At 46.6% G+C, this 23,340-nt stretch overlaps 1 protein-coding gene across 2 annotated transcripts in view; it reads left to right on the forward strand.

The window, feature by feature from the left end:
- NTN4 (netrin 4) overlaps nt 1–15,336 on the forward strand; it is a 48,209-nt gene extending 32,873 nt beyond the window's left edge. For both annotated transcript variants that reach the window (XM_074539597.1, XM_074539599.1), the window contains exons 6-10: nt 5,926–6,136; nt 6,826–6,938; nt 8,114–8,182; nt 9,812–9,982; nt 13,614–15,336. In XM_074539597.1, the coding sequence (XP_074395698.1) occupies nt 5,926–6,136; nt 6,826–6,938; nt 8,114–8,182; nt 9,812–9,982; nt 13,614–13,750 (701 nt within the window). In that variant the 3' untranslated portion in view covers nt 13,751–15,336. The remainder of the gene's footprint in view (nt 1–5,925; nt 6,137–6,825; nt 6,939–8,113; nt 8,183–9,811; nt 9,983–13,613) is intronic.
- The last annotated feature ends 8,004 nt before the right edge of the window (nt 15,337–23,340 follow it).

Here is a 23,340-nt window from a genome sequence, read left to right on the forward strand (position 1 = left end):
GAGATGATTAATTTACTTTCTCCTATTGCTATTTTTGGAGAGGAAAAGCTGCATCTTGTTTTCATGTTCTCCTTGTTTGGTGGTTGTTGCAACCTCAGAATGGGGTTCCTCAGCCAGCAGGGGTGCAGCTGATAAATAGCATCGCCCACCAGTTCGTGTTCCCAGCAGCAGCAGGTGGGTATGGAAGGACAGACAGGAACACAAGTCAACTGATATTCCAGAAGGTGGGACACTGAGGAGGCAAGACTAAAAGCAATGAGTCAGGCACATGTGAAATTAAATCTTTCCCAAGCAAAGAAGCATTCCAAAAGCCACACTCCCCAAGGACCACTGTGAGGATGGTGACTCACCCTGGGGGACTCCAGATCCCCAAATTATGCTGAGAACATTTTACTGGTCAGCTAAATCCAAGGTGCACGCATGCCCTCCTCTCTGAGCCTACAGCCACCCACTGGCTTCACCACATTTCCCCTCGCTGACTCACTTACTATGAGGGGGGACCTTCACAAGTGACAGAAAGAAATCCAGCTGACACCCTGCCTGTGTCTTTTGAGGAGACACTGAGCACGCCTCTCTCCTCTCAAGGAGAAGTACCTGCATGTAAAGGAAGAGAGAACCCTCCTGCAGTGAGGAGCTGCACCCCAGGCTGGAAGGATGTGTGAGGTTTCAGTTGTTCATTGAGGTCTGGTGGGGAACAGCTGCTTTTGTCCTGCTCCCTTGCTGCATATAATCCTCATGAGATTCCTGACAGTCTGTTGCAGAGGTCCTCCTCCTCTCCACCTTTCACTCATTGCAAGGAGGGGCAGCAACAGCTGAACTGCCTGTTTTACAGCCCTAGTTCTCTTTATGGAAATGGAATTGACCACAGTTCATTGCTTGTGTAAATAATTACTTCACTGCTGTAGTATGTACACAATGATTTTTTTAAACAGTGAATTTAATGACTTAAAAAAGTTTCATTACCTACTTGTATACATCAAAGTTCTAAGTCTCCTCTGTAATATCAGATACTTTCCCTCCTTAATTATAGCCAGAACTTTGGCAATCAACTTTTGTTTTGGAGTCTCATTAGGAAAAAAACAGGCTTAAGTCTTGCATTTACACACAAAGCAGAGGCTATATGTTTTTTTCTAACTTGTGGATTCATCCTTGCTGATTAAAAAAAGAACAAAGAGTATTAATTGATTGCTGGTAGATAATGCAGGGCAGAAGACTGAAATAAATGTTGCATGGGACCTTTAAGCTCTGAAGCATCATTGTACTGTGCTTCTGGTATGTTTGCTGGGGTTGTAATTCCTGATATTCTTTACAAGCCTGCTCCCATCAGGGAAGATTATGCACTTTTCTGAGGCAAGTGAAGCTTTGGCCCTGAGCTGAGTGTGGTTTTCTGGCCACCTAAAGACACCACCCTTTACTTTGGAAGCAGTAAAAGTGGCTCTATCTCCTTTGTCACCTTGTTCAGTCCATTGAGGGAGAGGAGTTCCCGAGGGACTCATTGTAGGCTTGTCCTTGTGCCAGACTGCCCAGTCCATAATCTGTGGCTGTTTGCAGGGCCCAAAAAGAAGTCAAATGGCACTTCCTGGGCTGGCCAGCACTGAGTGGCTTTTCCTTCCTTGCAAAGCCAGATGGGAACCAGAGGTCTCAGGACATATTGCTGCAAAGCAGCCCCAGCTCAGAGGGAAGGCTGCCAACCCTGTGCACGTGCCTGTGTGCAAGTTAGACCATTGTTAATGAAGTCAGGCAGTACATCACATCATTAACTATGTGTTAGGCAAATTCCAGGGTTCTTGATTAAGTTTCTCCTCACCTTTATGAGCCAGAGGAAGCTGTGGATGTTAGATGATTAATGGGTATTTTTGTTGACATATGCCAGTGCTCGGTTCTCTTGGCTTTCTGCATTCATCTCTGAATCTCTGGCCCATGGCATTCCACTTTCCACATAAAAAAAAAAAATGTGCCTCATGTGCCTCCATTACTCTTTAGTGCAACAATCCAGCTTTATGAACCACTAGATACTCATGAACTCTGGTATTTAAAAGCCAAAGATAACATATACTTAACAAGAACTGAAAGGTGCTCTTGAGTATAGTGAGAAAAAGTTTACATTTATTTACCTTCTTCATTAAGTACATCTACTTCATCACTTTTTTTTTTCTGCATTTATGAATTGCAGAGCATGATAGTCCTTCAAGTGTCTGAGGAAGACAACTTTTCCTAGCACAAACTGAATTCCACAAATATAGGGATTAACTGAATGCTTTCTTTTCAGAGACGCTGTTACTACAAACTTCCAGATGATTTCTCTCTGGGCTTTTCAAACCCTCACAAAAGCACTCCTCCCTAAGACCCCTTCACCTCTTCACTTCTGGTCTCCTGCTGCCAGGAATGCTCCCTGCACCCAGAGACTCAGCATCTCACAGGGGAGATGGTAGCTGCAGGGCCGTAGAAAATGACTAATGACTGTTAAATTAAATTATATAAGATCAATTACAGCCTATGCCTGGAACATTTCCAAGCACCATGCCATGGTCTGCAATAACAAGGCATGTGCGTGGAGCCCTATTATTCTTTCATGGGAAGGCCATGGCACTGCCTGCTTGTTTCTGGCTCGAGACACCATTATTGTTCAACCACTGAAAATTTAAAAATACCTAAGTCTAAGTAAATAAAGGAGTTGTTAAGCCATAATCTTTAAGGATACTTTAGAGATTCTTGTAGGCAAAGAGTGTATATAATATTTGCTCAGGAGTAGGAGTGTACCTGATAAAATAAAACATTCTGATGTTTAAAACACCAATCTGATCACTCTTTCCCCCTGTCATACCTATGAGTTCTTTTCTTTCCATCCTCATGAGTTTTTAAGCCTCAGCTACAGTACAATTGCAGGCAATAAAATCAAGTTGTATAATTGCGAAGTTCATTTTGCTTTTCAACTGTAGGGTTTTGAGGGTAAATATTTGTCATTTCCAAAGGTTAGCTGGTTTCCAAGGAAACCACAACAGTATCACCAATCCAGGGCAGGGAAATCCAGTTCTGCTGGCATCCCACTTACTGATTTTCCATCCCTGTCAGCACATGCAATGCCAGGACAAGCAGCTGTTAATTCATCTGTGCATGGAAGTCACATGCAGAATACTGCTATGTAGTTCTGGCTGGTAAAATGGCATTTTTAGCAATGCTGCTTACAAATCAAAAGTAAAGGAAAAGGATCAAGCTTATGGAAGGTTTCTCTTGATCCAAAGCTAGGGTCCAGCCATTCCTTCTCTCACAGGAGCTCCCTTGGCTGTGGAGATTCCCAGCCCCTCTGGTGAAGCGGCCACGGCACATGAGACAGGCATGGTGCAGAAGCCTCAGCCTGAGAGTCTTACACTCTGCACCTGTGTATCTACAATGAAATGCCATCCAGCACTGCCTGTGGCTACTTTCTCTGCTGCTCAGCTGCTCCTCTCACCTTCCTGGATGGGGCTCTCCTACTACCTGTGCTACAGTGAGGTGCAGATCCTGTGGAAAGAGGAAAATGTGGTCTAAAACCAACACAGCACAGCTGCCCATGAGGGACCAACAGCTCCAGATTTCAAACATTGTATAAATCCTGCATTAGTCCTGCAACCTTTTCCTTCCTGCCCTTGCCGTAGTAAGGAAACACTCCATCATTTTTCCATGCATTTCTTTTAAATGTGGTATCACACGCTCACATCTGAGCTCTAGAGCCTCATTTCTGTGCTTGGTGCATAGCGATGGGCTTCACTTTCTGTCTGCATTGCTCAGCAAGTTCCTGCTGCAGCCCTTCACAAACATTTACTGTGTTGAAAATTTGCCCCCCAGACCATTCCGATTAATGCCCTTTAGTGTCATCTTGGGCCTTCACCCACAGTCCAAGAGCAAAAACCTTCAATTTGCCAGCTGCTACCTTGGTGGCTCATGGAGGAATAGCCAGGAAGGATGGGATCCATGGCAGTGGATATTCAGGCCTGTTAGAAATTACCAGCCTTCACACACATCTCTTTCTGGCTTTTATTAAAAAGTATAGCCAATTACATTCTCATTTTTAGTTGTCTTTTTAATTACCTATGAGTTTGCTGCTCTTTTTCATAACAGCTTTTGTAAATTTAATATTCTTGCTTCACCGTAATGTTGCCACTGATGTTAAATTTTATATTAGGGGGAAAAAAGTGTGTAAAAGAATTGTATAAAACATAAAAGCTCCAACCCCAATGGGGTTGTATGTAAAATTCAGCTGAAACCTCACCAAAACAGGACCAAATCTCTGGCTGAGCAGTGGGTTTATCTCATTAACTGGAGGAGAATAGAAGAGCCTTAAGTGCCTGATATTTCCCCTGAAGGGCCTGAGGAATGCCAGAAATACCCTCCTCATCTAGTAGGAAAATAGAGCATTTGGCTGTGTGTATCAGGTGTAAAACACTTCACAGACTTCAGGAGAAAGGTATGCAAGTCGCAGTGCATGCTGTTGAAAACTATGCTATTAAAGGTACCAGAGTTCACTGCCTGCAGCTACTTACGCAGTTTGTGGAGAGCCTTTCTAATCTTTTAATTTTATATAATTATATTTGTTTGCGAGTGGAAAGGGTGGGGGAAATTTGGGGATTACTTTGGCAAAGATGTTGGAATCATAGTCGCCTCTAAGTTAACTGCCAATATTAATCTATCTTTTAATATTTTGAAACTATACTCCAGGTATGTCAGATTCCTGAAACCACAAAAATGTTGTCAGAGCAAAATTAAATGTATGTGTGCAGCAATAAGTATTTTAAGAGAAAAAAATATGTTGCCTGTAATGGCTTTCCAGCTCTGTTGCCTTCACAGTTGTAAAATAGAAAGATTGGTATTAGAATTTAATGAAAATATTCCCTACAGGTATAATTTTCTCAGGAAACTCAATTTTATGTAAATGACACTTTGGGCAAAGGCGTTTCAGCAGGGAATTTTTTGCCATAAAGTGTAAGGCTGACCATACCATGTCCTGGTACAAACACTGAGGCAAGAAGAGCACAAGTCACTAAGTTGCTGGTCCTGCAGGCCACAGCATCACCTGCTGACCTGACCACGTGGTCAGAGGTTTGGCTAGTGCTTTTGATAGCTGCATTTCTGTTCTTTGAAAACATTAACATCTTTGGGGAAAAATAGCTTTGTAACAGACATAAATTATGTTTATGTAAAAAAAACTCTCTAAGGAGTAGATAAGGAAAACTTCACATCACCTATTTTAGGGCATCTTTTCTGAGAACCCAGTATGTCTCAGCACAGTTTTAGTGCATTGTTCTAATGCAAGAAGCTGTGAGGGAGAAAAGAGAGCAGCTGGCATTTCTGATGTGCATTCTGCAAACCCGTGTCCTGGAGAGTATGCAAAAGCCTATCTCTGAGCTGTCAGTTCCCTCATTCTTTTTTCCTAATGTTTTTAATTGATGGTTTTAAAAATCAGACAGAGACAGAGGAGTACTTTTTGCTCAGCCTTCACTTTGATTAAAATGACTGTTCGGAGGGGTTTTTAACCTCCTGGCTGCATGGCAGTAGTTATTATTTCAAAAGGCAATTATACTGTGATTCATTTTTCAATGAAGCACCAGCAGCTGCTCAAACATCACAGTGAGGCAGGCACATCCCTGGGTACTCAGCCAGACTAGAATCCAGATGCTGCAAGGAAAGTAATAAAGGCCTGTTTGGCAAAACATAACACAACACCAGGGTAGGCTGACTAATTAAAAACTAGCTCACAAAACTTAAAATTCTGCAGATTCCAAAGGGACTCTCTGCTCAGATTTGTATGGATGAGGGATACAAAAGCCCAGAAGCCCCGGAGGTGTCCCTCGGCAGAGAGGTGGTTTTGCAGGCATCTCCTGCACCTCTGTGATACAGAGGCTGTGCGCTCACAGATGCTCTGTCCCTCACAGTGTCCCTCCCCTGCAGCTTGCTCCTGCCACCCCGTGGGATCGGCCGTGCTGCCCCTGGGCCCCGGCACCTTCTGTGACCCCAGCAGCGGGGACTGTCCGTGCAAGCCCGGCGTGGCAGGGCCCCGCTGTGACCACTGCCTGCCCGGCTACTGGGGCTTCGGGCCCTACGGCTGCCGGCCCTGCGACTGCGCCCGCAGCTGCGACCCCCACACCGGTGACTGCCACAGGTGAGCTGGGGGGCCTCACTCTGTGATCTCAGCTCCAGGAGGGCTCTGTTTGCACATGGCAAACAGGCTGAAAGTGTCCATTGTGTCAAATACTTGGAGTTTGGTATGGGTTTGGTATGGGTTTGGTATGGCCAAGAAGTGGGGATAGAGTGGGAGCTAAGGCTGTGGTTCCCTTGGGAGCCTGGCACATCATGGCAGGACACCAGCGATGTTGGAGTTTTTGCTCTCAGTGCTGGTGTTAATGTACCAGGTGTTTTCCATAACCTTCACAGTTGTTTTCTCTCCACAATGTGTAAAATGTGGGCCTCAGGGACATCTGAGTGAGAGGAGACCAAAGGCTTAATTTTGCTGTTTTAACTCAGCTTATATTGACTGGGGTTTGGAGTCAAGCTCTGACTTTTAGAAAACAGCACATTTTAATAATGCCCCACTCTCTAAATCTGACATGTTGTTTTCTTTACCAGACTGAAAATATTTGTGGTGTATAAATCTCTATAATGTATTTTAAATGCAAAATGGATCCATGATCCTTTCTGACAACACTCAACTGTTCACCTTCCAAAGCTGCCTCTAGCATTTACCACCATCAAGACACACAGTCACGCTGTGTCTGGAGGATGGACTGGTAGTGGCCCTGCTTTCCAATGGCTCCTGGAAGAAGGTTGATCATCTCCCTTTCCTCTCAACAGCTCAGAAGTTCCCTGGCACAATGAAGCACCTCCTTTCCAGGCAGTGCTCAACGAGAGCGAGCCCACCTGGGGCTGGGAGGATGAGCAGGGCTTCTCAGCACTCCGGCACTCTGGTAGGACTGCGGCTTTGCACGTGTTCCACCCACCCAATCCCTCCCGCCAGCAGCCACTGCACACCTAGTCTGCTGCACTGACTTGTAGTTAGCTCCCTGGCAGTTGCAGGGGGAAATGGACATTCCCACACTAACATGTGGAGGAATGTCCTTGTGGCCACCTCCTTCCCCTCTGAGAGCCAGAGCCTCAGAGGCCTTATGGCTCATCCCATCAATGCAAGGATGTGCAGACCCATTAGACCGATGCTCCATGCTGAATGCCTGTACCTAGCATTTAGCTGTTGTAAGGTAAGAATTTGCAGTCCTAGCTCTGAATTTCAAGGCTGAGTGCCCTCATGTTTTACTTGACCATCACATTTTAAAGGTATCCTTATATCCCCTCAAACTCAACAAACCAGCAACTTTATTTAAAGGGTGGGGTTTGCCACTTCACTGGCAGGCAGGTAGGGGATTTCTAACTCAGAATTTATTTCCCCAATACCCACAACAATTTTGGCATCGCTTGTAGCTTGTGATGCCATTTGAGATGGTCTAGCATGCGGCTGGAGAAGTTATTTCCCTCCAGTGTTCCCAGCCTGGGGGAGGTGGGTGCTGCATGAAGGTGGGTGCAGGGCAGGCTGGCCCCGTGGGGCAGCATCAGGCTCTCCTCCCTTGCAGCTGCTGCATGCAAGCAGGCAAGCGTCATTTCCTCCATTTGCAGAGAGGGGCTTGATAACATCTCGAAGATACAATAATTGAGTTAATTGAGGGGAAAGCTCCATCATTTGTCTAGGCCACTTCATTTTAAACGTAAATAAGTATATCGTGTTGTTCTTTGTTCTAAGATCACGGAAGTCATTAATCTGCCTTAACCTCTGCAACATTTCCTTTTAAAATTTTGTCTGGTACATTACGGTGTGGAAAATACCACAGGGAAAGATACGCATGTTATTTGCATCCCAAGGCAAAATAATAAGGCCTTTGTTTTCCTTCTCTTCTAATTGTAAACAAGGAGTAATTGCCCTTGGACCAAGAGTCTGTATTCACTGTCAATCTGAAAACAGTTACAAATTCCTTTTTTTTTTGAGGTCTTGTGGACCACTTGAAAAACCTTTGGCTCTTCCTGGGCTCTGCCTGCCAATGCTCCTGTCTTTCAAGCACAGTTCACCACCATTTGCTTCCTTCTTTTTCCCCAGGTAAATGCGAATGTAAAGAGCAAGTTTTAGGGAATCCCAAGGTCTTCTGCGGGATGAAGTACACCTATGGTGAGTTGTGGGTGAGGGGGCTGCAAAGGGAGGTCTGCAAGGCAGTGCAAAAATGTATACAGAGCATGAGAGTTGCTGTGTGTGCACCACTCCATCTTGGCAAACCCACGGGATACTTAGTCTAAAGGCAGAACTTCAGGCAAAATGTACAGGTATCATGTTTCCAAGTCAAGCTGGGTGAATCTTGTTCTGTTACCCATCTCTCTTGCTGTCAAAACACCTTTGTACAAAAATCATGGGAGGTTGTCTAGGTCCAAGAGACACTATAAACCACTGTAACCCAAAATGGGTCACTGAAATGGTGTCAGTAGACAAAGTGCCCTAATCAGAGTCTAAAATGACTGTTTCTGGATGATACTCAATGTAAGGGGGGACTGTGACCACCACTCCATGGATAAAACAATTCCAGTAGCTACTGGGAACTCCCACTGTCAACAAAGTTCAGCTGTTGCAAGGGGATGATAAATGTTGTCTATGTGTCTCTGGGATTTAAATGAATGAGAAGAGGCACTTTGTTTCCCAAGACCTCCCTGGTGTGTGCCAACGAACTGCCTCCTTCATATTGTGGCAGAGCAAGGAATGCTCTGTACAGCACTCCCTTCCTTCACAAGGAATCTCTTGCAGGGGTCTCCTGCACCTGTTTCGCCTCACACTGAAGTTGAAAATGCACAGAGAGATAGCCCATACCTCTGCAGGCTGCAGAGCAACCCACAAAGTGGAATTCAAGGCCAGTTGTTGAAATGTAGCCCTGGATTTGTGATATTAGGAAAAAATTTGATTCTGCTCTGTTTTGCTTCCCAGTCACGATAGTAACTGTGTTTAATCTTGCAAAAGATAAGAAACTGAGAAAAAAAGAAAGCCATAAAACCTCCAAGTTCATAAATCTTATCTAAAGTGCACTCAGGCTGCCCCCACTTTCATCAGTCAACATGTGAAGGTGTCAGCTACCCTAGAGAGACAGATGAATATGGGGCTCATCATGAGCTCCAGGAGGTCTCACTGAGAGAGGCTGCCCTGGGCTTCCCAGTGTGGGTGCTGAAAAAGCACCAGCAATATGGGGATGCCTACCAGTATAGGCCAGGTGGAGGAGCTGAGCCCTGAGCCTCCAACACAGGGGCTCAGCAGTGGAATGCCAGGTGGAGGAAATGTGGGTATGAGTGAGCTCAAAACACTCCCTGACTTGCCCCAGTCCCCACCAATGGCTCGCTCTCCTCCACTGAATTTGGATTTGGCAGCTCTGCAAAGCAGCAGGACTGGCACTGGGTAGGATGAGGCTGAGGCCAGCAAAGCCTCCAGGTCCATCCCTAAATCCAACTGATTTCCAAAAGAGATAAGGAACACAAAGGGTTTGTTGAACTTGGGGGGAAAAAAGGACCTCACACTCTCCTGGCAGTTCCAGGGGCCATGGCCAAAGCAACTGGCAGCATTTCTGCCCATGGGTGTGGGGATATACGTTCTTCCCAGCAGCTGCTCTGATCCTGGGCTCCCCAGCAAGGAGCACTGGGCTAACTCCACTGTAACAAAGCACTTGTCCTCACTGCTTCACCCAGACACCAGCATTAGACCAAGATAAAAAAGAGTCCTGTAAATAGTTGGTATATTCCTGGTTTTGAATTCCTGTGTTCCCAGTGATCAAGGCAAAGATCTTGTCAGCTCATGACAAAGGCTCCCATGCAGAAGTCAGTGTGAAGATCAAGAAAGTGTTGAAGTCCACAAAGCTGAAGATCCTCCGGGGCAAGAGGACACTCTACCCTGAATCGTGGACTAACAGAGGCTGCACTTGTCCCATCCTCAATCCTGGTAAGTTTGACTCCCTGAACAGTACATCCCCACCACATATACACAGATTTCATTGCAGCCCCTCTATCTCCTCATACCAATGAGCTGGGATTGCAGCCCAGTGCTAATTAAAAGTTATTGTCTGTTACATCACTTGGATTCCAACAGCAATCTCCATCAAATTGAAATTTCATAGAGAAAAACTTGGTTCATCCTATAGGCTTTGAAACACACAGTTCTCTTTACATAGCATAGCAACAGGCTTTCAGCTTTACCAGTCTCTGTTCCCAGAGGGAGGGAGGTGCACATCATGCCCCAATAAATAGCATTGATACATCTTGATACATCTTTCAAAGCTAAAGCTAATTTGAATCTATAAAAACATATGTAAATCTAATTTGAATTGGGATTCTGCACTGAAATTCCAATCTAAACTCGAGGGAAGATTTCTCTTTGAAAGCAACACAAATTTAGATCTACAAGATTTGGAAGACATTTTCTTATGCAGTGAGGGAAGAGCTCCACAGTTTTTTCCCATCTTCTTTCACTGAAATGGAGTATAAGCAACAGTGGCTAAACAAAGCATGCAGTCTCCAGTATGGATAAGGACATGCAGGTACAGGGGTTTCTTCCACAGAGCAAAACTAAGCTCCAGCTGACACACCTTTCTTTACAACTCCAAGATAAATGAGCAGTTGCCAACTAATTCAAATGAAGGGCTTTCTTTCCATGAGATGTATACAGCACTGGGAAATTGGCAATGGAAGCATTGATGTAGGTGCTGAGACATCCCTTTCATGTGCAGCACTAGGAACTAGGAGCTACAGGGCTGTCTGTGGGGCTGGGCTGTACAGAAAGGTCATTCACTGATGAGGTGTTTGCAGCCTTCTTTCATGTCCTCAGGAGTGACTGACTGGTTTTGAAGGCAAGCTGCTGTGATAGCACAGCTATAGCTAGGACTTGTCAGCTGCAAAGGTCAGAGGAATCACAGCATTAGGTAGGGCTCTACTGTTTAAGCACAGTAAGACTTTGGATATTGCTGCAACACCATAAATCACTAATCAAATAGCCATAGCTGGTGTATTTTTCCATATGCAATGAAAACTCAAGCAAGAAAGCCCAGATGCAGCTGCCTTAATATGAACCTGAAGGAATGCAGTGGAAGCTGTCCAAAACTGAGCCTGCAGGGCAGCCCCACACCTGACACCCAGCTTTGCCACTCGACTAACTTCAGAAGAGCTTCACTGATTTTCCCCAACAGATGAAAAGACAGCATTAATCACAGAATCAGTGGAGATCTCTTAGAAAACAACAGAAAGGGGGAGATGCAACTGTCCTTAGTGACAGTCCAGGTGTCTGACACATCAGGTGTTAATCCCTTGTTACTTCCTTGCCAGCTCTCATGATTTACACTGCAAAGCTTGGTATTGTTTTGAAATGCAGCTGCTGGTCCCATGAGTATAAATTAGTCTCAGCCTTCATGTTGAAAAGAAGTTGGTTGCTAATAGGAAACTTGAAAACATCTGTTGAGTGAATCTTTAAGATTCAGTGATGTCAAAGAGGGAAAAAAAGATTCCTGATTTTTTTTAATTAATTATTTTCTTTAGCTACCACATTTATTTATGAGTGGCTTGCAGTACAATATTAGCAGATTCAACCCTCTATCACAGTTTGAGCTTATGGCCTACAGGTGAATAAACCAAAACCAGCTGGATGAAAAGTCAAGCTGACATAAAACAATTTTCTGACATACAGCTATAATGGAAATCATATCTTCAAAAACATAGAGGAGATCAAAGATAAACATAAAAGTAAGACAGATGTGGTTTTATACCATTTTGCAGAAGTAAAGGGATGCCAAAAGAAGAGTAGGTGCTTAAAGGCTCTGACAAGGCAAAAAACCTGCAAACATTTATCAAATCTGTGAGGGCTCTTTTCAGATGAAAAACTGAAAAGTTTTAAGTGCTTAAGTTCATACAAGGGGAGCCCTTTCACCACACTTGCACACCTTCTGCTCCACACACACACACACACACACACACACACACACACGCACACACACAGAGGCAGATTCTGCTTCTGGGGGACACTGGGCTGAAAGATTTAAAGGTCTCACCTGTTTGTAAGGTAACAGGAGCCCATCTCTTCCATGGCTCTGCCAAGCACAGTCAGAGAGGCAGAGAGCAGCCTGCCAGGACAAACTGCACAGCCTCAAGTGGCATCTCAGTCATTTCATTCGTTTTAATTTTACAGTTCTGTAGCATCAGGTTGAAAATCTAGAAAGCCCTACACAGTCAGCAACCATGGCAATATTTGCTTGCTCTCTGAGTATGCATACCACATTTCTCTCTCAAGGGAAATAAATCTAGGAACCCTTGAAAAGAGATATTTTTAACAGCAAGATTGACTTGGCCAAAATTAATGTCTTTTGAAGGGCAATGCTGCCACACACCTATCCTGTGTTTACTTGGAAGAAGAGAGAATGTGTGTGCCCAAAAACTCAAATAAAGTAGAAAGCAAATTGTACTGCTTGACCTTGAACTTTGGAGTCACCCTCCCTTTATTCTGAACTGCAAAATGGAAGCCCAAAACAACACAAGCTGTAGCCAGAATGGGGTGGGATGGCTGAGAGCACCCAGGGAAGGCCCATCTCCCGTGCCTGGGTTGCACCAGTGTTCCCCAGACTGGTGCAAGAAGCAGTGGGTACAGGAGGGGTCTAATGCTAGCTGTACCCTAAATGTGCTGCAGTGGCATGCTGACCCTGGCAGGGAGCTCCTCCTGCCATGAAAGGGATTATACTCCTTATTATCCCCATTCATGGCACATTTGTGGCCCATTTAGGCTGTTTGGATCTGTGGCAGTGCTTCTTTAGCTAATTCAGGCCAAAGGCTTTGCTCTATCCCTCTGTTTAGCAGTTGTTACCTGGTTCCAAGCACTCTTTTGAGTCGTGTCCTGAAAGCCAGGCACAGATCTGGATGCCTGAGGAAAGCCCTGCAGCAGGGCAGGACAGGGACACACTGCAACCCTTTCTATCTGTTCTGAACAACCAGCTGAGGCTTTGCCAGACCCTGCTGTCATGTCTCTAAAACATCTGGCAGAGGCAGAAATTAGTTCTTTTCAGTGTGACAGCCACTCCTTCAGGCTCTTCTGCACATTTAGTGCTGCCTCTCACTGGGGTCTGGCATGCCTTTGCCTCCAAGGGGCCACAGGCCACTCCGAGCAAGATAGCGAGCACTGGACTGTCCTGCACTGTTCCATTCCTTGAATTCGCTGAACTGATCTCCAGGCCCAGATATATTCAGGGAGAAGTGAGGCAGATGGCTGCCAAATGAAGGTAGTAGCAGTTCCCAGAAGAGGTGTAAGAAATTGCTGTGCCACCCCCAGAGTTCATCCATCTTTCGTTTATATTTAGAGGCTCACAAAGTCACATTCTGTGTGCTGCATCTCTCTGACAGGCAGCCACAGGAGTCATTTTGCCAAAGACACAGATAGAGCTATAGATATACAGATATATATGAGAGCCAATATATATAAATATTTCTTTGTGTAAGTGCTTTTTTGCATGGGACTAGATATCCAGGCTGACTTTGCAGCTCAATAGGCCTCTTGAGCATGGTACTGTGCAGTCCCTGACTGCTCTGCTGCTTTGCAGGCTTGGAGTATCTTGTGGCAGGACATGAGGACGTCCGAACAGGCAGACTCATTGTCAACATGAAAAGTTTTGTCCATCAGTGGAAGTCGGCTCTTGGAAGAAAGGTCTTGGAGATTTTGAAAAGAGACTGCAACTAGAGGTGTGCAACTGCCTAGGGCATTTCTTTATGCACAAAATGCAACAGCCTCCACAAAGAGAAGACCTCCAGAATGAAAACTGGAATGTAAGAAAATAGTGCCAAAACATGTAGTGAGGCATTCAGAGTTGTAGGCACTGTCTAATTTAACCCTTTCTGGCCAATGTTCTTTCACTTGCCTATAGCTTCCTTGTCAGGGCCTCACCCTGAGCCCTGCTCATTGTTATGTTGAGGGGAAAAAAAAGGAAGGGTGGTGGATGCTTGTCTCGCTCCAGTGTGCTGTTGGAGCAACTCCCATGAAGCCACTGATCACCCAAGACTAAACTGCCACCCTCAAAATGCTACTGCTGAGAAGCAAACACTGCCAGTGCCACTAGTGTGCATCCTGAGTGACTTCCAGGGCTCCCAGAGGATGCTGTGGGGAAGGCAATGGGTAGGTACTGCCACCCACATGGCAATGAGAATCACTCCTTAGAAACACCCCCTTACAGGCTAGGACATGGCACCCATCAAAGAGAATGGGGTGCCACTTGCTTTTAGCCTGTTTGCCCTGCTGAAGGTTTCAAGGGCTAGATTCTCTGCTGATGCTGCTGAGGAGAGAGCTGCTGGAGTGAATTGAACCCCTCTGCCTTGGCACAGGCGTGATGCAGGGCAGAGGCCAGCTCTCCACCCACTGCATGGCTGCAGAGAAGAGCCAGCTGCAGAGGGTGCAGTGTCTCTGAGCTTTTGTCCTTGAAGTGTTAAAAGATGAACCTAGCCCTAGTGTAAATATTTCATTGTATAAAGCACTTTACTACCTGCCACTTCATGGTGTGGGGAGTCTAATTGTGTTGGGGAAAGAAGAATCTGAAGGTGGCACGTGAGAAAAAACTCCCAGAAACAGAAGCACTCCTGAGGACCCCCCACAGTTGGACAGCATTAACAGTATAAAGGGAATGGCCAGCCTGGCACTGGCCACTCAGAGTATCTGAGGATGCAATCTGAAAGATAAAGTATTTGCACTGAAGTCCCAGCTTCAGACCAGCACTTGGACCCCGTGGGCAGGACTCCAGCAAGACTTTGCAAACAGAGTGGGGAGAAGAGACTGAGATAAAAATGCAATTGCAGGAGGAGGAAAACTCTTTGACTGCAGGAAAAGGAGTGGATGTAGAGAACAGAAAGGACTTGCATTTACATATCACAACCCAGCAATTCATGGTGGGCCTGGAGTTTATTTTATTTTTATGTTAGTATTTAAAACTGAACATTTTATTTTTTTCTTCTGTTTGTGTTATTGTTTGCAATATATACAGCCATTATACTCCCTCATTAACACCAGTATGAACTATAGCACAGTTTACTGCAGTTTTCAGCACTAAAATATATCCTTTCTGTAAAGCATCCTTAAACCACATTGCATAGAGTGTATTTTGTTCATGAGTGTGAGGGGAAAGAAGACATACAACACCAGAAAAGTCACTAGTCTACCAATCCACTTTACGTATGTATTTTTCTTTCAAGGTCCTGTGGACTCACAGAAAAAAGATGCTATTTTGGTAATTTGTTTTTGTATCTCATGTATGTAATAAATATAATATGATTTCAAGATCTTCTTCTCCTGGTGCTGTTTATGCCAATGGCAGCAGGGTCTGCATGCCTGCACGAAAGAGCTCAAGCAAAGATTGCAGTGGGTGAGGAGAAGCTGCCATAGGGGATATTTTCCTCTCTGGTTGGGGGGTAAAATGCAACACATGGTAGAAAGCAAAGCAGCATGGATGGCTCACAGAAATCTCATTTCACCTCTTGTTTTTGGGAGGTTTATAAGCTCTTCTCATAAGAAGGGGAATTGTACCTAAATATTTTCAAAGCCAGCTAGATCCTTGGCTCCACACAGTCTTGAAGGCTGAGCTGCAGAGCAAGTACTTATAAGAAGCAAGTTGAGGATGGCAGAAATAAGGCTTGTTCCCTACATTTGAAACTACTAAGGGGAAACAAAAGGCTGTGGGAAACAAGTGCTGTGGCAAAAGGTCTACAAAAACACTGCAGAGTGAAGTCAAGCATCAGAAATTAGTGGCCAGGGGGTCAAGCCATAATCCGCAGTGTGGGCAGCAGCTCCCCAGGTGGGTGGTTAATCAGTGACTGCAGCAGCACCCATCTCCCTGCTGCAGGAGAGTGCAGGGACAGGCTCCCCTGTACAGGCGCTCAGGGACCAAGAGCCTCCAATAGCTCTGTTTTGATTTAAAACTGTGAGTTTACCTGCTTCACACATTGTTAGCTTCATTTTATTTTAATGCCACAGAAAATATATTTGCAGTGACCAGTTGATTCAAATATATTTGATGTGACCTTGTGAAAGCTGGAGGTGTGATCCCACTGTCCCAGCCAGCTCAAGCACTGTAGGAAACCAGGATGGCTTTGTTGGCAGTGCTGCTTACAGCGTCTTGTCTGACTCCTGTCCTGGCCTTGGAGCTGGGCACTGATGGTTTTATGGAGGAAAGGGGTTAACTTCTGAGGGGTAAATCTGCCCTTGAGAAATTTCTGTCAGGGGATTTTGGCTGGAAGACGTGTCCCATTACAAGGAGCAGATTGAGCTGGATATCAAAGAATCTCAGAATCAGCTGGGTTGGAAAAGACCTCTGATATTGAATCCAAGCTTTGACCAATCACCACCTGATCAGCTAGACCATGGCACTAAGTGCCATGTCCAGATGTTTTTTGAACACCTCCAGGGATGGTGACTCCACCAGCTCTTCTGAGCTGCCCGTTACAGTGTTTAACATCCTTCCTGTGAAGGAATTCTTCCTGATGTCCAACCTGAACCTCCCCTGGCACAGCCTGAGACTGTGTCCTCTTGTCTTGTCTCTTTGCAGGTGGTTGTAGAGAGAGAGAGGGTCTCCCCTGAGCATCCTTCTCTCCAGGCTGAACAATCTGAGCTCCCTCAGCCACTCCTCACAGGACTTACCCTCTAGACCTTTTCTATCCCTCTTTTCATATGAGATCACAAAATGGCCAACCAGGCCCTCCTTAGCAAGAAGACCTTCTTTGGACACTGTCTTTGCAGCTCAGTGAGTTAATGGAAGCAGCCTGCCTGGTTTATCTGTTTACTTCCCTCTGTCATGTGTATGAGAAGAGAATGTCTGTCTCTGCCCACCTGAAGAGTAGATGTGTTGCTTGATGATTCCAGGAATAGCAATGCCTTGACCAGTCCTTCTGTGTGACAAAAATCAGTGGCAGGAAAACCAGCCCAGTCATAATCAAAGTTGGCAACAGCACCCACAGAAGGGTCTTTTCTTCCAGAACTGCCCCACTGATGCAGGCAAAGCTGGCAGATGAGGCCAGGCTGCCCTTTCTGAATTGTGCTGCTTCTGTCAAGGGGTGAGTGCTGGATTTTCAGGAAGCAGAGATGGGAATTGCCACAGTTCTCCCTAGGGCATCCTCATGCTGTCCTTACGCCTCACCTGCCCCTAAAGAACAAGGACCTCCCTGCTGCTGAAGGAAGCATGGTGGAGTCTCCTTTTCCCAAGACTGGAGGCCAGATGTCAGCAGTGGCCAGGGATCAGTGATGGGGGCTGGGGCTGCCTGCCAGAGCCCCGTGCTGGTTGTCTGTCAGCACTGCAGGAGTGAGCGGTGTTGGTGCCCTGGGCTTGGCTGGAGGAGGTAAGGCAGGGTAAGGAGTGCTGGAGCCAGCTGCCACCACAGCACTGAGCCTGGCTGTCCACAGCTATGCAGCCCCTCCAGCACCTGACCCAAACCTGTCCTCCTTCAAGGCACTCACAGGACACCTCTTCCACTCTTTCTGGAGGACATGAGCACTCCACTCTCCGGCACATGAGCTCCCAGCAGGTGCTTTGGCACAGGGAAGGAAACACCTGGCTCCAGCAAGTTTTCAATGCCTCCTTGCACTCTCTGAGGCAAATCCTGTGCCAAAAGAATTATCAGGAATAGGCACTAAGCCACTGTGTCTTTCTCCACTGTCCTCTGCCACCACTGCTACCTGTGGAAGAAAGCAGAATAAGCCACACAGATCTGCCCATTGGTTTTCCCTAACCTGAAGCTGGGTTCTTGGAGGAGGCTGTACTCAGAGACATCCCACAGCCTCCCTGAGAGGTGGCCTTACACCAGTACCTGGAAGCAGGGTGAGTCTCCCCAGCTGTGCAGGGCCTTTGTGATGGGTACCTCTGCCCATTCATCAAATTAGTGAAGCATCTTCTTTCACTCAGTTAAAGACCATTTTTCTCTTTGGATCACCTCAACAGACACTAACCATGCCCACGGGCTCTGAGTGCAAGGAGGCCCAGCAGAGCAGCCACCTGCAGGCCCAGCCACATCCATCCCTGCAGCAGCAGCTGGCCATGGCTCCCAGCAGCATGGCCCCCTCCCCTAGGAAGTGCCACTGACGGGAGCCTCCTCATGCCAGACCAGGCCCTGTTGGGCTACAGAAGTTTTCTGCCCCTCTGCCATGGTGAGAGGCTGCAGAGGACTCAGGGTTGTGCTGCCTGCATGTGCACAGGGCCACCCAGCCAGTGACTGCTCGCCCCTGAGGAATGCAATCTCCCAGTCACAATGGAAAATTACAGGCATGTTTTATATAGTTGCTCCAGCAGGCCAAATCTTCTGGGATATGACCATGTTGCTGAAAATGACTGAACATCTGGGACTACAGGCCTGCCTAAATGGAAATCTGGGCTGGTATGGGTAAACAGAACAATTCAGGAACAAATAGCTGCAGTGTACTTTTTTTTTAATCTTTATTTTTAGTTATTGTATTGACTTCAATATCAACACAGGATAGAATAAACATCTCAAAAATGTCCGGTGGCTGCTGCCTCAGCATCCACAGGAGCTCTCTCTCTGATAAGGCTGGCGGGGATCAGCTGTCTGTGGGCCTTCTGGGCTGATGTGTTGATTTTTTGATGATGGTGTTTCTAAAGCATGCTCTTACCCAGGGGTCACAGTTTCTTGATGCTCTTTTCCCACAGTTCAGCACAGAAACTTCATGAATGCCTTGTATTGCTTCAAGGGAAGGCAGTGATGCCTCAGCAAGCCTCAAAGGCTGGGAAATACACTATATATGGGAAACTTGTAGGCATATTGAAAATGTTAGCATGGCCAAGAGGCCAAAGTGCTGCAGCAGGCATTGGGAGAGCCACTCTCTGTGTCTAGCTCATCTCCTCACTTCTCCACCACTCTTAGGGGTCCTTTGAGCAAAAATAGCGCTGGGTTGCTTGAGCATGTGATGTATCACTGGTGTGATGCACTCATGTGGGCACTTAAGCCCAGCCAAGTCCTGTAGCCCAGAAAAATGTCACCATGCCCAAGCTTTGTTGCAATGCCATGTGCAGTTCTAGGTATCTCCAAGTACTACCTGGACAATTTTTCAGCTGTAGAAGACATGTAAAAGAAGTTTGCCAGGCCACTAAAGGTCATGGGGGATTGTGGGCCTGGATGAAGGTGTGCATATGTGCATCCTCATGCTCACTTCTTCATTTCCCAGATGGTGTTTGCTCATGTCTCTGAGCTCCCCCTGACCAGGCAGGTTGTTCATACTGACTGCATTTCTTTCTTTGACCTCTTGTCTCAGATTAATACATGGAAATTAAATACAGCTATTTAGCACAGGACATGGCTTTTAAGCCATCTGGAAATGAGGGCTGGCGAAAGACCCTCAGATCTGTATGGAAATTGCTGAGAATAATAAAATTGCTTCCTAAAGCAAACATTAGTGAAATTTCCCCAAACTCACTTGCTGTGGACATGGATATGCACCCCTTCTAGCAGGTGCAAAATGCAGCCCAGCTCCAGGCTCAGGACGGTGGAGGTACACAAACAGGTGAAAAAAGATCAAAACCAAACAACCACCCATTCAGCCGGCATCAGCCTGGAGGAAAGGGCATTCCTCACTGCAGTTCCTGTGGCAGATTCACACATGATCTCTGCCTGGATCAGTAGGAGATATTTCTCACATTATTACCTTAAGATTTATACATTAAAAAATATGTTTGCTCTCTGTCTCTGCTGTTTATCAGAGCTTTCTTTGATTTGCATCAGGTGCAACTCACATTTGACCTCTAGCACTTGTGAAGCCTCTGTGTGGTCAAATCTGGATAATCTCTGCTTGGGCTTTATCTGAGTAACACCTGTTACTCAGAGATCAGAAAACATTATTTCAGATACACAACCAAGGAGAGATTCACCTCACCTAATGTGCAGTGCTGGTGGCAGATGGCGGTCAGGACAGGATCCCCCAGCCCCCCCAGGGTTGCAGAAGAGACCCAGGAGCACCCTGAGGGGACATTAGAGCTGCCCATCTGCCCCACAGGGGCAGGTGAGGGGGCAGGAAGATGCACTTGTGCATCTTCAGGAGCATCAGCAAGATGCTCTTGGCATAGAAGCAGAGGATTAAACTAATGCTTAAGAGAAGTTAAACAGAACAGAGGTGCAAGCAGGGACACTGTCACCTCTGCAGCTGTGGGCACATACAGTGACAAGGGACCCCAGGCACAGGAGACAAGGAAGCCTCAGCATTTCCCCCTGCAGGGCATGGCTGCTTGGACCTGATCAGTCTCTTACATTACAGTGCTACAAGAAGAAGCCATTCCTTGACCTGCAGAGCAGGTCCTGAAAGAGGCCCCCAGAGCCGCTGGTGTGACTGCAACAGGGAGGCTGATTCAACGGAGTCTAACCTGGTCATGGCCACACATGCAGCCTGCAGTTGCCTAAGGGGGTTGAAAATGCTCTTGTGGCACTGTGTGTGCAAAATAAACGTGCCCAGAGCCACTCTGCAGTGCAGCAAACCCCCGTCTCTGCCATCAAACACCTCTGACACAGACATTTTGGGAGGGATGCTGCCCCTGGGCAGCCCCCAAGCCGGGGGTTCAGGAGAGGATGGAGTGGTGCAGAGCTGTGCCAAGAACCAAGCTGACAATTCTGGGGTACAGATTCTCACCTTGCAGTGCCCAGAGAATTTCCAGGGAATTGTGTCATTTATTCCCATGCCTGTACCTCCGCAGAGGCAGCACATCCTGCCCCGTGACTTGGCCCTGGCCGCAGCCAACATCTACAAAGGCAGGAGGAAAAAAACAACAACAAGAAAACAGAAGCCAAGTTATGCAGCAGAGGGGGAATTAAAATATTTCCCTGGTCGCGGCGGGTGACCGGCAGAAACCCCGAAAGGCGCAGTGAATACAATGCCCGGCGGCTCGCACAGAGCCCCGAGGAGCAGCCCCGGCGGCAGCGCTCCAGGGACCAGGGACAGTGGTGGCGGTGCCCGTGGGACGGGCCGGCACTCCCGGTCCTGCTCGGGGACATAAACAGGACGCCCCACCTCTGGCAGATAGCGATCAGCTGGACAAGGCAGGAGAGGGAAGAGGCCGGGGCCCCGGCGCCCCGGTCACCTCTGAAATGACAAAGCATTACTGCAAATGACACAATTGGAGCGGTGCTGCAAGGAGCTTCCACACCGACGGCAGCAGGAGGGCACCATCCGTGCGGGGTCTGCTCCATGCCGGTGACTATCTAATACACTAAAAGCAGTAACCACTGAATTCTTCTGAGCCAAAAGCACTTATAATTGGATAATGGCCACTGAGCATCGGTAGGTGTGTTGCCGAAAGCCTGAAGGAAACTATGAGAGGTTTTTTTCCACCCACAGCACTATTATGAAGCTGACAAGGTCCTGCTCTCTGTAATTCCTATTAATTTTACTGCCTGACCTTCAAGATTTATGACAGCTTTGTCTGACATTCATGGGGCAGACAGGTATTGTTACATGCCGACGTAACCCAGGTAGCAGCCACGGGTTGTTCTCCACAAATGACTGCACTCCAGTCAGCTTTGGAAAACTCCCTGCTTTGTACAGGGAAATACTAAGTAAATGAGAATCACTCTAAATTCCAGTCTCCCTTTCCACCCTCAGGGAAACACAACACATGCCAGAGAACAGAAATCACTGCTCATCCTGTATTCAAACAACAGGCAAGCTTAAATCCTTAGAAATCCTTGAATACCCAGCAGATGATGACATACATTGAGGCCGTACTATACCTGTCATTTAAACCCTCTGTGACTTGAAAAAATCAAATACACTGCAGTTATACTAGCCAGAGACAAAGGAGGAGTGACCAGCTGGTCATTCTTTTCCTTCCAGGACTCTGATTTCTCTAGCAGAGTCTTTTTTTGTCCTCTATGTAACATCCAAAATAGAGAGAAATCAAAAAGAACTAAAATAGCAACAGTACAAGAAAAAACACCATCAGGAGTTCCTGTTCACAAGGCTATCCTGGCATTCATCTGGGGCTGTTGACATATTTAATAGCCAGCCGGTCTCTGCCAGCTGGATGCCAGCTTCAAACTCGAACCCACAACTGTGATAACTTCTTGCTTCATGTTACACTTCATGCACTGTTATTTTTCCTGCAGTGTGTTAGCAGTGCAGCTTATTCTGAGGAACAGCTTATCTGAAGGCATCCTGAAAAATAGACCTACATGAGTAATCTCAAGTTTCCCCCACCTGGGGAAGCAAGGATTTTGCTTCCATGTTATGTTAAGGAAGGATTTTTTCTGAGTGAATTGTAGCAAATTCACTCAAAAAGAGCCTATTGCTTTGCTGTCAAAGGAATATGTGTGTTACCATCATTTTAGTACAATTTCTGTAATGTTATGAATGTTTCTTCATTAAACTGAAGAAACATTTTCATTTTAATTATCTGTAGCCCATGGAGATACATGTCTTCCCAATTCCCCTCCTAAGCTGGTGCAGAATTGCACTCTGTTGGTGGATACTGGTGCTGGGTTATACTAAGTGCTGTCCAAAGAAGTTTTCTCCCAAAAGACTGCAGTGTCTGAGAGCTCCAGGGAGACCAGTTCTGAGGGAGAAGAGCTGTGTCCTTTGTCTTCTCTGAGGGATTTTATTTTCCTTCCCTGGCATTACTTGGGAAGCAACATGGAGCTGGGCCTTCATGGCTGGCAGTGCTCCCATGGTAAGACCAGCACACTCCCACTTTCTGCAGTCCCAACAGAGGCTTTGCAGCCCATCCCCTCCACCAGTAGGCCACTGCCAGGCAGCAGATGCCACAGGGTGGAGGCAGAAGCCACTGCCTGGCTGCAGGAACCCCAGAGCCAGGGAACACGTGTGAGCTCACAGCCTGCTGGTGACAGCTCAGCTGCCATGGAACAAGCCTGCTGAGAACCAGCAATATATGGCACTTCAAACTCTGTGGTTTGTATCCACTCACCCTGACATCCCTGGAAGTGTTCCAGGCCAAGCTGGATGGTACTGAGAGCAGTCTGGTGTAGTGAGATGTGTCCCTGCTCATGGCAGGGGGGCTGCAACCAAATGATCCTTAAGGTCCCTCCTAACCCCAAACTATTGTGTGATTCTGTTTTCCAGCACACATAAAACTGTCACAAAACATAAAGTGTGGCTTAGGAGCCCACCAAAGGCCGCTTCTTGTAGGCTTGGGGCAGGGGGGATCCCTCACTGAGCGTGCAGACATCTGGGAGCCAGTAAGGGTCACCTATTGCGAGCCAGAGGTGCTACAGCCCTACCCTGGGTTTATCCTAATGGCTCACAAGCTGCTAAGCACTGCTTCCACTGCAATTTCTCCCTGCCAC

The sequence above is a fragment of the Zonotrichia albicollis genome, chromosome 4 (assembly GCF_047830755.1).
Source record: "Zonotrichia albicollis isolate bZonAlb1 chromosome 4, bZonAlb1.hap1, whole genome shotgun sequence".
NCBI lineage: Eukaryota > Metazoa > Chordata > Aves > Passeriformes > Passerellidae > Zonotrichia > Zonotrichia albicollis.